General features: G+C 40.9%; 1 protein-coding gene across 2 annotated transcripts; it reads left to right on the top strand.

Annotated features, from left to right (window-relative positions):
- Positions 1-226: 226 nt before the first annotated feature.
- Positions 227-12,657, top strand: smarce1 (SWI/SNF related, matrix associated, actin dependent regulator of chromatin, subfamily e, member 1). 2 transcript variants are annotated; one of them, XM_061772205.1, is made up of 11 exons: positions 227-396; positions 924-972; positions 1,178-1,221; positions 1,436-1,534; positions 2,225-2,305; positions 2,629-2,760; positions 6,575-6,746; positions 10,572-10,744; positions 10,832-10,933; positions 11,331-11,574; positions 11,690-12,657. In XM_061772205.1, the coding sequence occupies exons 2-11, from the start codon at positions 966-968 to the stop codon at positions 11,893-11,895; spliced, it is 1,260 nt and encodes a 419-aa protein (XP_061628189.1). In that variant the 5' UTR covers positions 227-396; positions 924-965; the 3' UTR covers positions 11,896-12,657. The 2 variants fall into 2 exon arrangements, with proteins under 2 accessions (XP_061628189.1, XP_061628188.1); XM_061772204.1 differs by having other exon boundaries at positions 1,436-1,540.
- Positions 12,658-16,177: the final 3,520 nt, after the last annotated feature.

Below are 16,177 nucleotides of genomic sequence, written 5' to 3'. Positions count from 1 at the left end.
ATAGCATAAAAATTCTGACTGTTCAAACTGTTACAGTTCTGCAGCCTTCGTTATATTATCTTCAAAAGAAGACTGATGTTGCAAAAAAAAAATATATATATATATATATGTACAAATAAAACATATAATAAATATAAAAAATATATGGTTGTATTTGCTGTGTCGCTTTTTATATCATTGAAGATGAGCTATTGTTGCATTAGGAAGCCGCGAGTTCAAAACATTGGGAAGGCGGGGTGGTAGTGTGGGGGTTGGCGGCTGTTCTAGAAGCTTCTTCCACGCCGAGCGAACCTCCATTTCATTCGTTTAGAGTGCAACCTGGTCTTCTGCACTAGCAAGCCGGTGAACCACCCCGGTCGAAGCGTACAATACTGTGGAGGTGCCTCGGTTTTCAGGGTGAGTTCCCCCCCGACTCATTATGTTATTGATTTGGCAAGCTAATATGATTTCAAGGTGCTACTACGTCTGGGCAGCTATCAACTTGCTAGCAAAACGCGTTTGCTAGCATATAGTCCTACAGTGTAAATTTTATTTTTTATAACACACTATCCTAAGGACCGAGTCCTTTATTTCACCACTGGAAAATTTACTGGTGTCTGATTTTAACTCGTTAAACTCTAGCGGTTATACGCCATCGATCAGTTGTTATTGTCTTACTTACTCGCTAGCTTGTTAGCCTAGCGCACGCTGGTTTCTTTCAACTCCGCAAGAACGAATCGTTTTTTTCTGCGCTTAATCGTGTCATACCACGCACTTGGTGCTATCATTAGTAAGCACACTTAAAATGGTGCGAATTTATTGCATTAAATCTCCCAGCCCAACTTTGTCTCTTTCAAACCAGCTCTCATTAAGACCTTCCGTTTTCAAAGCATTTGGCAAGATTCACCAATATATTTATGCGTAGTCCTAAATGTGTGTTACAGGACAGATAACTGGATCGGACTAAAACCTGTATCTGTGCCAAGATGTCAAGTAAGGAAATCTTTCTTCTTTTTGTTGTTGCTTTTGGGTGGTGTTATGTTCCTTGATACATGTGATAATTAACAAAACAGTTTCAGTCAACATTATACTTTAGTAATATCTTTGGCTATATAGCAGGTATAATTGGTTATCAGGTGACAGGAATTGACGTTTTTAACTTGCTTTATGCTTAATTTGGGTCGTTTTTTTATTCTAGAGAGGCCTTCCTATGCTCCTCCCCCTCCCCCTGCACCGACAACTGTAAGTATAGCTCCACATATTTAACCTAAAATATAGACTTGCTTTCTGATCCACGGATACCAAGATAGATTCATAGATAGATTTTTCCACTATAGTAAACATTACATCCTACCACAAATTATTTTGTTTTCATTTACCAGCTTCTTTTTTTGGTTTCTTTCCTGTTTTTAAAGCCATTTCTCATCCAACTTCCTGTCCCATTTGTTTCCATTAGCAAATGCCCAATACTGCAGGGTTTGTGGGGTACAACCCCTACAGCCATTTGGCCTACAACAACTACAGACTGGGAGGGAGCCAAAGCAGCAACAGTCGGGTAACGGTATGAATATTGTCATTGCGAAAACAAAAACATGTCATCATTTCGTTACAGTAAATTGAATACACTGCGCATGAGTTGGCTTCCTCGCTGGAAAGCAACATAAGCCCCCGCGAGCATCTAAAAAAAAAATGCAGGCATTCACAATAATACCACTGCTTTATTTGAATATACTGTATGTAGCTTTGCATTGAGTCTGTTCAGAGTATTAGTATGATTTACCATACATCTGTGTCTTCAAATGCCACCTGCCTTGAAATTCTGTATTTCTGACACCCATGTTAAATATTCCATGCCATCCATGTTGCCATGGAATTATACGCTCTCTGCTTGGCATGACTTTGGCTGCTGAACAGTAATTCAGCCGCTGCATGCAAGCTGTGCTTGGCTAACTCCGATTATGGCATTATGTCCCACAGCAGGCAAATCGTTGCTTTAGAAAGATTTCCTTATTTTTTATTTTTTTGCAATCGTCGGTTCTACTCTATTGTACAGTGTGGTAGTGCTATGCTTTATTTTTTTAAAGTGATGCTAAATTGAATGATGCATGTTGTGCTTAAATCAAAGTAGATTTTCTTAATTTACACAGCATACCCTCAAATATAGGCATGAGTTAACATTTTTAAAGGTATCCTGGTTCTTCATCCAGATATTATCAGGTCTCTTTTTTTTCCTTTCTTTTGTCAGAATTCCTCTGGAATAAATATACCAAAGCCACCCAAGCCACCCGATAAGCCACTAATGCCATATATGAGATACAGTCGTAAGGTAAGTACTGTACACTTTATGAAATCTGTGTTTTGCATCATCATGTGCGTATTTGGAACACATGGATACTTTAATCACTTCTGTGTTTCTCATATAAAAACTATGTTTAAAATTCCAGTGTCTGCTTATCAAGGTAGGTATTGTGAAATTAAGCCAGGACACAGTTATTACAGTCGTTTTATGTAGCGGGATTTTATCAACTAGAAGGTGGAGTTTAAAGCACATGGCCTCCTGTGGTTTGTGACCTCTCTGCAAAGAGATAACCACTTGTAGCCCCTTCAACCCAACCCAATCCCACCCCCATGCCTGGTTCTCATCACCAGGTTTGGGATCAAGTAAAAGCCTCCAATCCCGATCTGAAGCTATGGGAAATTGGGAAGATAATCGGTGGCATGTGGAGGGACCTCACTGATGAGGAGAAACAGGATTATTTGAATGACTACGAAGCAGAGAAGGTTGGTTGTTTTACAAAGAATGTTTATGGGTCTTTTCTAATTGATGGCCATGAGATACAGTTGATATAAAAAAATCTACACACCCCTGTTCAACTGCTAGTTTTTGTGATGTGAAAAATAAATACTACTATAAGTAATTTAAAAACGTTTTCAACTCTTATTGAAGTCTAACACCTGTATAACTCGATTGGAAACAAATAGTGAGGGCACCTAAAAAACTGAAAATGTGGTTGCACAACCATAAACACCTCATAACTGGGGTTGTTGCTTTGGTCAGAATTAACCAATTGCATTCAAACTCATGTTAAACGGGAGTCACAAACTCTTCATAATTCCTTCCATCTTGACTATGACCCCAGTTCCAACTGAAAAAATAGCCCTAAAGAATGATCCTGCTACAACTGTGGTGCACTGGAGGTATGGTGTGTTTTTTTGGTGATGAAGTGCTGTGTTTTCACTAAACAAATCTTTTGTAATTACAGTCTTCCCTCATTGATTGATAAATTGAGTGATTCACTTTTTGCGATTTGACTTCGCACTGGTGTACTCTCTAAACCTCACCTGAGCACCTCTGGCGGGTAAAAAGCAACAAAGTATTGTTATTCCTGAAGGAGGAAAACAAGTTATTAACGTAAGAAAGACTCATCCTCACTAGTCCTGGGTGATATATTGAGAAGATCTATTTGATCAATATTTTATTAATGCTCTATGGAAAATGGGGATCACCGATTTTATTGTCTATACTTTTCGCTACTCCGCGAGGCTTCCGCCGCCAACATGGAAGAGAAGATGCTAGCGACAAGTGAGCCATAAATAGTCCCAAAAAAGGGTACGTCCATCATTGTCAAACAAATGTAGTCTACAAAATGTGTATAAAGATGTTACGACGAAGACAGGCGTATCCATGTAAAATCTGTGCAAAAAAATTTATTAATTAATTAGTAAATAATGTTGTAGTAAGTATTCATGCGGTTTGGTTACATGAGCGTTAGCAGTTACTAGCTAATGCCATTGCGTGCGCGATCTCCGACCATGCAAATAGTCCGACAGTGGGTTGGCCGTCACTGTCTTGAGTTACCTGTTGACAGTTGGGTTTACACAGTATGGCATTCTAAAGAATCAGTCTTGTATTTCTTTTTGTTTTTATTTACTTAATTTACAGTTCACTGCATCGTATTCGTTCCGCATGACGTCCCACTTCTTCGTCTTCCTCCTCCTCTTCTTGATTTCCGGCAGACTGGACATGTTTAAGTGTATTGCTGCCACCTAATGGTTAAGTGATGAACATCTACAACGAAGCCAAACCCCAAGAAATTGATTCAAATATAAATATTGAATGCATAATACTGTCCCCTCCAAAACTATTGGAACGCCAAGGTCAATTCCTTTGTTTTTGTTATATACGGAAGACATTTGTGTTTCAGATCAAAAGATGTGAGACAAAAGTCCATATTTCCAGCTTTAATTTCATGGTACTTACATCAAGATGTATTCAACAACTCAGGACAGAGCACCATTTGTTTGGCCTGCTACTCGGGGAACCCCTTCTCCGATTGGCTGACGAGTCTCAGTTAGAAATATCCACCTATAAGCTTGTACGGGCTGAAACTCTCCAAGTCGACACATCAAAATGACCATGTTGGTTCAATCGGCGTCACTTGCTTTAAACACGCAACTAAAACAAAATTATGTTTGTCTGTTACTGTGATGTTTCAAATGGTGGTACTTGCCCTAAAAAAAATCCGGCTTAAATAGCACAAATGAAGAGAAGTGTGGGTAGTAGAATAGTTCAAGTACTTTAGTCATAATTTTTTTCCCCCCGAAATAATTTTTTTATGGAGTATTTTAGAGGGGGCAGCAAAGTGGACGACTGGTTAGCACATCTGCCTCACAGTTCTGAGGACCGGGTTTCAAATCCCGGTCTCGCCTGTGTGGAGTTTGCATGTTCTTCCCGTGCCTGCGTAGATTTTCTCCAGGCACTCCAGTTCCCTCCCACATCCCAAAAACATGCATGGTAGGTTGATTGAAGACTCGAAATTGCCCGTAGGTGTGAATGTGTGCGCAAATGGTGGGTTGTTCATATGTGCCCTGTGATTGGTTGGGAATGGATTTTAGAGGGGTCTATATATTGTGCTACACCATAGATTTGCTTTTCATTTATTTATTTATTTTTTTCTTTTTTTTCTACTTTTATTGAACCACTGCTGTACTAGACTTATAGCCACATAAATAGGGTTGGGCATCGCGACGGTCCGGTTCTCCTGGTTCAAATTTAAACATTTCGGTTCCCAGTTTTAATGTCTAGTCCTCCGGCCCGAAGAAGTGCCAAAAACCAACGTAGAAGAACAAAGACGTGCTTGTGCCCAACGGTGCCGGCGAGCAAAAGTTTGTCTTAACTTTGTGAAAATGACCAGTCGCCTCAGTGCAACACTTGGAATAAGATTATATTGTGCAAAGGAGGCTTTCACGATGTGTAGCGTCTGATGCACTCCGAGCCTCTCAGTCGGGTGAGTGAAACGATAAAATACGTCTTTGCCAACATTGAAACAGCTAAAAAGGTAAACGGTTGGTTGCACTTTTGCACTGATGGTTTTTAGCGTTTATTTTAGTCTTCAAACCAACGTAAGCGCTGATGACAGAAAAAAAAACCTTAACATTGAGCTAAAACCGCAACGGTGAAAATCGGGAAAGGAATTGGCGTTTTATAGCATTTGGCTCCATCCATTAAAAATAAAAACAACAGGTGCTGTGTAAAGTTACTTTTCGTGTCGAAATGCTTGGTTCCGGTGCGTACCCTTCAAAATAAAAGGCTACATGCTTAAAACAGGAATTCAAGTTAAAACTTGCACATATAAACCATTCGATGTGATAAAACAGTCCCAAATAACTATTTTAACAATGCTATATTTAACTTTTAGCTGAAACATTAATTAATGAATATGAAGTCAATTGTGTTAGTTCCACACACATTGCCTTTTAGTTCATAGGTTTGATATTAATACTGGTTATAAAGAACCCCCAAATGTTCATTTTAGTCTATGCTGTGGGCTGCGAAGAAAATTTATGTTTATAATTTGGACACCCTTTATTTAAATCATGGAAACTTTGGTCCACCCCCCTAAAAGAATCTGAATCGAGAATCATTTGGAACCGGAATTTAATTAAGGAACTGGAAGCGCTCAAATTCAAACGCTGCCCAACCCTAGATATAAAAAGGTATCATGTTGGCGTACCTTATTAATTTAATTCATAAAAAGAAAGAGAAAGTTGCGACAATTTGGATGCCCTCTTTATTTTGCTTCTTAATGCGTTTCCAAAGTATCGAATCGGGACTCTGAATCGTCAGATACTAAAAATCAAGTACGGTAATCAGAAACACTTTAAATGGTGGCAGGTGTGTGTGTTGACTCCCATTTAACATAAATTTGAATGTGATTATGAATAATGAATGTGGTTAATTCTGAACACTGCCACAATCCCGGTTGAGGCTAGTCACACTTTGTCACACATTATCTCAGTTGTTTATTTGTTCTTCCCCTCTGTAAAACTATTTTTTCCAATTGTGTTGTATATGTTCTAGATGGAAAAAGCTTTTGAAATGATTTATCTTGGTCTTGTTTTTTTTTTTATATCAGCCAAACCTGGCAATCGGAAAGGGGCATGTAGACTGATGCGCTTCCAGCAGTTGTGGGTCCCTCTAGTCATCATTGGTTCCTGTATAACAATTCTGTGTAACCTCTTAGCTCCTTATCTTGATATAGCTGGTGTGTGCTTGCTTGCCTTCTCCTTGTAATTCCTGTCTTCTCTAACATAGATTGAATATAATGAAAGCATGAAGGCCTATCACAACTCACCAGCTTACCTGGCCTACGTCAATGCAAAAAGCCGCGCTGAGGCAGCGCTAGAAGAAGAGAGCCGTCAGCGGCAGTCTAGACTGGACAAGGGCGAGCCATACATGAGTATTCAGCCAGCTGAGGATCCAGATGGTAAGGCCATATTCATTTCTTTTCTACTGTGGCTGCACGATATTGGAAAAACGTGCAATATGCAAGTATGGGTGTTCAATATTGTGATATCAATATTATTGCGATATTTAACATGCCCGTAAAGAGAATATATTTTCATCTAATTAAATAAACACATTAATGTGGCAAAATAAGCAGGTTATATTTTTCCATATTTCAGACGTTATACAAGTAGTTTGTTGTTTTCATCCTCATTCATTTCCTCCTATCCCACATCTGCCATTCTTCCTATGCCTGCTGCTGTTGAGATTCTCACTGTACGCCTTAAGGGTCCGCTCTAGCCAATAGGAGACCAGTAGCTCGGGGGTTGGATGAAGATGTGCATTTAAGGATGCATCTGATTGCTCAAACTTTGATAAACAGCACACGCATGCAGTAAAGCATACAATACCGTATACGCATTAATTTATTGCACATCTATGCAATACACTTACTGTATGCGCCGTTATCGCGATGACGATATTTTTTTCACATATTGTGCAGCCCGATTTTCCACCACATTTTACAGCACAGAGTTGCAATTACTTTAGTGGGACCACACAAACGTATCTTGTCTTCCGCAGGTGCAACTATATTAGCACATTCTTTGGGGGGTGAATTGGTTTTGATAATTACATTTCTGTTTTTGAGTTCGGCAAAATGAACATTCTTTTTCCTGTTGTTTTAAACACACCCACCCACACATGCACACACACAAAAGAAAATGTTAACATGAGCCACACCCATGTCGAGGAAATGATGCTTGCCCTGTGTTTAGATGGGTTACACAAGAAGATTACAACATTGAGGAAAATTACAGATAACACCACTTACAAGTTACAAACAAGCCAGGCCATAAAATGTTTTTCTTGCCATCCAAGTGGGTAGTACTCCCAGGAGATCTCATCAAGCACACAATAATGGTCAAATACAGTTCAGCTTTCCTAAAGGCTACATTCAGTTTGTGCTTCATAACTTGATGTCTGAAAAAAAGGTTGACCCACGCAGCTCTTTTTGACACAACTGCATCAGAGCTGCTCAGAGAAACAAAATACAGTTTCAGATTACTTCAGCCTTCCATCCATCCATTTTCTGTACTGTTTCTCCTCACTCGGGTTGCGGGCGTGCTGGAGCCTATCCTAGCTATCTTCGGATGAGAGGCTGGGGACACCCTGAACTAGTTGCCACCCAATCGCAGGTCACATAACCAACCAACCATTCACACTCACACTCACATTCACACCTAAGGGCAATTTAGTCTTCAATCAACCTACAACACATTTTTTTGGGATGTGGGAGAAAACCGTAGTGCCCGGAGAAACCCCACGCAGGCACGGGGAGAACATGTAAAATAAAACAAATAAAAATCCCAAATCATCCCATCAATCATAGGTTTAGGAGATAAGTGGACTATATAGGTGTAGAAGCACAGTGTTGTCCTGAAAAGAAGCCATGACTATGGGTCAGTTTCACCCAATTTATGAGCAAAAATGTCTACCCAAAGAATGTTAAGCTTGCATAACAGTTTCCTGTTGTTGTTTTGGTTGCACCTGTGAGTGTGGGACATTAGTTAAAAGTTAGGCCCTCTGAATAGTTCTACAGTACGATACACAGTGTCATTGCAAGTGCCGTGACCAACCAACCTCGGATAACATTTGTTACAGGGGTCACCAATGTGGTGCCCGAAGGCACCAGGTAGCCACCAAGGACAACATGAGTAGCATGCGGGCATGTTCTAAAAATACCTCACCACCGATCTGATCGGCGTTATCGGTATCGACCGATAATTAGCATTTTATGCTGATCGGCTTTCATGTCATAAGTCGCCGATCCGATCAATGACTTCATCGATCGGCTCCGCACAAGACATTTAACTCCGCGTCTTTGTCGCGTATGAATCCAAAAGCTAGTTTATTTTTAAGTACTCTAACTATCTTACCGCCAATGAAGTTTTTTTCAATCTTGTCGGTGAAAAAACACGTCGTCGGTGTGGGACTATTGTGTGATGTCTCGGACAAACAACATGTAAGTTATTTGCAGTCTGTGCAAAACCGAAGTACATTGTGGGGAACATCATCTAAATGCTTTAACATAAATTTGATTGAGCACCTGAAGAATGTACACGAGGAGCATGCTGTGTTCAAGCAATGCAGCATGGGTGGAGGGGTGGGGGGAATGGATGAAAGAAAAGTGTCAAGTGGACTCAAACTCTGGACAACACCCATCCATATAGCTGGGACAGTGAGAGTAAGAGTAAGCATGTCATTAACAGTATTTATTAAAGTAATTTAATTGCAATAAAGTAATTTTAAGTCCAGTAAGTTAGCACCCATTATTTCTGTCAGTTGTAATGTTGCTTTGACCTAAACTTATGTCAGTGGCCAATCCTTGAATGCCCCCTAGAGGTCATTGGTGTTTTAACTTTGGTCTAAAATGCTGGAGAATACATTTGAACATACAGTACTCATCTTGTGATCGGCTATTGTTTTTTTTAAACTCGCTGATTGGTGATCGGCCCCAAAAATCCTGATTATGTAAAGCCTAATATATATATTGCATTGCTATTCATAAAAAAAATAAAAATACCACCACTTACCAGTGACCTGCATCGAACATCTTTGTTTCTATTCTTTTTTTGTTAAACCTTAGCTGCATAGGTGGAAATGGGATTTTTTTTTTTTTTAAACATAGTATAGGTCAAAGGTCAGTATTGTGCACATGACCAAACCATAGCATTTGCGGAGACAAGCTATGGAATGACCATGAGATGGATTGACCTCCCCCTAAATATTTTGAGCAAATTTATTTCAGAAGTGTGTATCAAAACTGGTAGCCCTTTGCATTAATCTGTACCCAAGAAGTAGCTCTCAGTTTCAGAAAGGTTGGTGACCCCTGATTGGCTATATGATGGGTCAACTAGTAAAAATAAAACGCTTTGATTGGAAGAAAAAAAGGCTTTTTTTTAATATAATGTATTCTGTATAAGTCTACAGGTGCAGCTCAATAAATTAGAATGCTGTAGGAGAGTTATAATTGTATTTCAGCATTGCAGTTCCAAAAGTGAAATTCATATTATCCAGATTGTTTTAAAAACAAAAAATACTTTTCAGAAAGCCAAATCCAACCTCATTTCCATATTAAAATCTTTTTGATTCTCTTCTGTAACATTCTAATTTCATGAAGACTATAAAATGTGGGTTTTTATTAGCTGTAAGCTAAAATCATCAAAATAATAATAAATCATAAACTTTTCTGTATAGTGAATCTGAGTTTTTGAATTGAACTACAGAAATACATGGTTTTCTAATTTGGTTTATTTGGGTGCACCTGTCTTTTTATACCCTGTTTTATCCAATCTGGTATTAATATTTTGGTAACTGTCATAACATACCTTTACAATTGCTCTGTATTCATAATTTGGAATATATATATATATATATATATATATATATATATATATATATATATTTTTTTTTATGTTTTAACTACTCGGGTATAGATGTTTGTTTTTGGGGGGGAGACCTAAACACTAGAGTGTTTGTAATTGTTTAGCAATTTAAATTAAATCTATTTGGATTTCATGTACTTTTCCTGTGTTGCCAAAAAGGCACAATTTCTGGCAAGTGTATTTGTGTGTCCAGTACAGGGTATATTGCCATTTGTCATTATTTAAATACTACTCATCGTGCAACATTTTCTGTCGCTTCATGTTTAACTGAACCTTTGGTATGACGATTCTTTCCTCATTAAAATATACTTTTGAAGGCTATAGTTGACATCCAACTTCTTTTTTCCATATTTCCCTAGATTATGATGATGGATTTTCAGTAAAGCACTCTGCAGCAGCTCGTTTCCAGCGCAACCACCGTCTGATCAGTGAGATTCTCAGTGAGAGTGTAGTGCCTGATGTGCGGTCTGTTGTCACAACTGCCCGTATGCAGGTCCTTAAACGTCAGGTCCAGTCTTTGATGGTTCACCAGGTATTGTCATGTTTTGGACTTGCATACATTATATAACATTAGTTGGGTTTTACGTTAACTGTTGTCTCTGGTTGTTTTCTACCACAGAGAAAGTTGGAAGCAGAGTTGCTTCAAATTGAAGACCGCCACCAGGATAAGAAAAGAAAATTCATTGACGCCACAGATTTGTTCACAAATGAGCTCAAAAGAGTATGACTTTTTTATTTATTTATTTTTTTACATCAAACCTTGTCGAAACACTTGTCGAACACGAGCCTCATTTTGCATGTTTAACTAACTGTGCAGTGAGCAGCTCTGGTAAAGTGCCAGCATACATCTGCCTCAAAGCCACACTAGCTTCTGCTAACTCCATCCACGTTGTGGCAGTCACATAGCTGTAATCTATGATTTGTTGCTCTGAAATGAAATGTAGAATTTGTTGGCTGCATTGTCAAGAGTTTACAACAGTTGGGGCTATTTGTCTCATCTAGTGTCCATTGTCCTCTGATAGAAAACATGAAGGTCCATTAAATAGTATTAGGTTTTTAACAAACGTGAGGTGTTGAAAGATACTAATAATCAAACTCAATTTCTTTTTTTGTTTCAGCTTTGCTGTATGAAAGTGGAAGTAGACATGGAGAAGATTTCTGCAGAGATCTCTGCAGCAGAAGAGGCAGCCCGCAAACGGATGGCTGAACGGGAGAAAGATGCAGGGGATAGAGGCACTAAAGAGGCCTCCACGTGTGGGTCAGCAGAAGAAGAAAAACATGGCAAATCACAACCAAATCCTCTCAGTGACGGTATCAACAAGGGAGGTGAGAATACTGAGTCCATCACCAAAGATCCATCAGGTGAGTCATATAACCAGTCATCAGTGACTCATCGAGATGTCTGGCTCACAGAACAAAAGGTATGTTCTACCACTATCATTTTAAATTTTCTTTTTCCACTGTTTCAATGATGCAGGGAAGCAGAAGGCTGCAGAGGAACTTCAGGAACAGCCAGGCAGTGAAGATGGGGCTTCAGAGGACAAGGAGAGTGTCCTAGAGGGAGCCATGGAGGAGGGAACCAGTGACAGTAACACAGGTTCAGAAACCACTTCTGCTCAGACAGAAGATGCTCTCACCAGTGAGCCATCTGAGGGTTCCAGCAGGGCAAGATCAGCCCACTGAGTTAGACTCCCTGTCTCTGAAATATCGGACTTCAATATCACATTTCATCTGCTGGATGCTCATGAAGTTTACCATGTTCTAGCTCATTATTTCCCCCAAAGCAAGCATAACACGAGAAGGAAGCCTTTCCAACTGAATTCAGCACTGCCTTTGTTGTTTTTAAAAGTAGTGGACCACCGGAGCCTGTCTGTGAAGTAACCATATTTTGTCCACTGGAAGAACTTGTCTTAAGCCTTCTTCGGCAAATATCAATTCATAAATCCCATTCAATTGAAATTGAAATCTGATAACATCTTAAACAACCTCGTGAATCTGTAATATTTCTGTAACAATCTGTGGTAGTGTAATTGTTATTTTTGCATGTTTCAATTACAAATAACAGGTCGTGAGTAGGAGACAGTGGCAGGAGACACCGTTTACTACATGTATTGGTATGATGGTCAGTGCTTGTCTCAGGATTTGTTTTTGTTCCGAGTAGTACAATAATGCTAGTTAACCAACTTTAATTTGTTATATTGCTGTTATCCTAGTCCATGCATAGGTATTAGGTACATCACATTATCAGTGCTGTACAATGATCAGTAACTAGTGTTCTCAAGTTTGCTAGCGGTCAAGTCAAGAGCAGAACATGTTCAAAACCTGTATACAGTGTATGAGGTTTGCTTGAATAAGAATATTCACAACAGCATGGAGAACAGTTCAGAATACAAGTCTTAAAATTTCTTGTGCACATTTCTGCCAATAAACGTTTTTTAATCCTAATTTATATTTCTACTTTTTTTTTTTTTAATATAAATGTAATTGCAACAATGGTGGCAAAAGCAGGGTTGCTACTTTAATCACTGTGAAACAGGTTTTTGCTCAATTTGAACTATCCAGCACTTAAAGGAAATGAGTTGACTTGGGACACCTAAACTTATTAGGCACTGCCATATACCTTGATGGTCTTCAGCAAGACTGCTACCCCTTGCCAAATTGAGCGGGATGCTTGACTGATCTTCACCAGCTGGGGTGTTGCCAGGGGCTTGGGGCCCTGTGGAAAAAGACAAATCTCACTTTCGACCCTTATTGCTGCATATTAAAAATATTTTCATCTAGGACCCGTCAATCAGGAATCCTTAAAATTGTAATCACCCCCCCCCCCAACACACACACTATACACGCCTGTTTGCACGCAATCAACTGAAATAACCCAAGTATGATAAGAGTGGTACCAACACAGCTTGTTCATGTTGAGTTGCAGTAAAACAGCATGCAACTGTGCCATGTTCATCATCTGGAGTGGTTAATAGCTCACAACATGAGAAAAACAAAGATTACTGTAAATAAAATAGATCCGACCCTCCCTGGGCTGGCCCTAACAAATGTGGCGCCCCCCTCCAGTGATTTAGATAAGCTTACAAAAAAATCTTATAGCAATAGTTTTGTGCGAGAGTGAACATGCCACCAAATTTTAAAGAACTTTTTCTTCGTTTCATTACTGTATTGTTACTGCTAAACAAATCATGTGAGTAACTTGCTGTTGAAGCACCTAATTGGACAAACCAAAAGTAGCAACAGCTTAACCTATCTTTCTCCCATTTTCCATCTATGTTTTTCTTCTGTGTTCTCAGGGGTCACATCAAGAAATTTGAGGAGGAGTATTTGCTGTTGTAATTTTGTAATAATATTAATTGGGCATTTCTTTCAATTTGAATTATGTTTTCCATTTTAAAAGTTGTCAAGGTATTGCAAATATGTGCAGCTTCCTCACTTGAAAAAGACTGATTCAGTGACGGAAGGTTCCATCTGGATTTTACTCAATGACCAAGCAATATTTTCCTTTGTCTCATTTAATTTCCTTTTGTCTCCATGGCCTCACCGAACTCCTCCCAAACTCTGGTTTTTGCTTTAGCGACCACCAAAACTGCATTCCGCTTGGCCAACTGGTACCCATCAGCGGTCTCAGGAGTCCCACAGGCCAAAAAGGCCTGATAGGGCTCCTTCTTCAGCTTGACGGCATCCCTCACCAACGGGTTCGGGGATTGGTGGCATGACAGGCACCAACCACCTTACGGCCACAGCTCCGGTCGGCCGCCTCAGCAATGGCGGCGCAGAACATGGTCCACTCGGACTCGTCCCGAGTCGACGTCAGCAGTGCCCCATCCCCACTATATAAGTGCAACATCGCGTGGACATTGGGGACAGTGCCTCTGGATTGGCAGACTGGGGTGGTGGTCCCCCTTGTAAGAAGGGGGACCGGAGGGTGTGTTCCAACTACAGGGGGATCACACTCCTCAGCCTCCGTAGTAAGGTCTATTCAGGGGTGCTGGAGAGGAGGGTCCGTTGGGAAGTCAAATCTCATATTCAGGAGGAGCAGTGTGGTTTTCGTCCTGGCCGTGGAACAGTGGACCAGGTCAACACCCTCGGCAGGGTGCATGGGAGTTCGCCCAACCTGTTTACATCTGTTTTGTGGACAAGGAGAAGGCGTTCGACCGTGTCCCTCGGTGAGTCCTGTGGGGGTTGCTTCGGGAGTATGGGGTACCGAACCCCCTGATAAGGGCGGTTCGGTCCCTGTATGACCGGTGTCAAGAGTTTGGTCCGCATATCCGGCAGTAAGTCGGACTAATTTCCGGTGAGGGTTTGACTCTGCCAAGGCCGCTCTTTGTCACCGATTCTGTTCATAACTTTTATGGACAGAATTTGTAGGCGCAGCCGAGGCGTAGAGGGGTTCCGGTTTAGTGCCCTCAGTATTGCATCTCTGCTTTTTGCAGATGATGTGGTTCTGTTGGCTTCATCAAGCCGTGATCTCAAACTTTCTGGAGCGGTTCGCAGCAGAGTGTGAAGCGGCTCGGATGAAAATCAGCACCTCAGAATCTGGGACCATGGTCCTCAGTCGGAAAAGGGTGGCGTTCCCTCTCCCGAGATCCTGCCCCAAGTGGAGGAGTTCAAGTATCTTTGGGTCTTGTTCATGAGTGAGGGAAGAATGGAATGGGAGATCAACAAGCAGATCGGTGCAGCGTCTGCGGTGATGCAGACTTTGGTCCGTTGTGGTGAAGAAGGAGCTAAGCCGAAAGACTAAGCCCTTACTTTACCGGTCGATCTATGTTCCTACCCTCACCTATGGTCACGAGCTGTGGAATGTGACCGAAAGAACAAGATCCCGGATACAAGCGCCCGAAATGAGTTTCCTCCGCAGGGTGTCCAGGCTCTCTCTTAGAAATAGGGTGAGAAGCTCGGTCATCCGGGAGGAGCTCAGAGTAGAACTGCTGTTCCTCCACATTGAGTAGAACCACTGTTCCTCCACATTCCTCCCTGGTGAAGTGTTCCGGGCATGTCCCACTGGGAGGAAACCCCAGGGATGACCCAGGATACGCAGGAGAGACTTTGTCTTTCGGCTGACCTGGGAACGCCTCGGCATCCCCCCGGAAGAGCTGGATGAAGTGCCTGGGGAGAGGGAAGACCTCGGATAAGCGGTAGAAAATGGATGGATGGATGGATGGGTGGATGATTCAATTAAGTTATTAAATTGGGACACAGTGGTCATCGAATCAGTCCTGTGTTCTTCCATCACAGTCTGTTTTGGTGCTGCTACAAAAAAGGACAAACTCCCACTGCAACGGACAATCAAAACTGTTGAAAAGATTGTCGGTACCTCCCTACCCACCCTTGAGCCCTTGAGGACTTGCAGGCTGCCAGAACTAAGACAAGAGTGTGCAAAATCCTCTCGGACCCTCCACATTCAGTCACCGGCTCTTCCAGCTCCTTCCCTCAGGTAGGCGCTACCGATCAATGCAAACTAGAACTAGCAGACATTCCAACAGCTTCTTCCCTCTTGCATTCAACTTCTTAAACAGCTAACCTACAATTCCATTGCAACATGCTGCCAATTTTTTGGTTTTTAGTTTGTTGTCACATTTCTGTGGGGCCAATTATATATTACTCGTGCACTCACTGTAGTAGTCTCGCCACGCTGCACTATTTGCATATCTGTTGTTGACCAATACTGGCCACTCGTGCCAGAGTAGCATCTGCCCCATTTGCACACTGACTGAGGAGTATCTGCACCATTTGCACAATCAACACTGTCCCAGATTATCGCACTACTAGTCACTTTAAACTGCATACATTTCTTGACGTCTCGGCGCCCTTTGCACAATGGTCATTGCATCGGACTATTGCTATATTAGTCATTCAAACTGCTCTAATTGCACAATTGTCAAAAAAAAATACAAATACATTTGTACCAGCTTTACCAGATAACTAGCAACCCTTTATTGCAGAGTGATTGTTTTTGTCAATG

This window comes from Phyllopteryx taeniolatus, chromosome 4 (genome assembly GCF_024500385.1).
Source record: "Phyllopteryx taeniolatus isolate TA_2022b chromosome 4, UOR_Ptae_1.2, whole genome shotgun sequence".
Lineage (NCBI taxonomy): Eukaryota > Metazoa > Chordata > Actinopteri > Syngnathiformes > Syngnathidae > Phyllopteryx > Phyllopteryx taeniolatus.
This window is presented reverse-complemented; position numbering and strand designations above follow the sequence as displayed.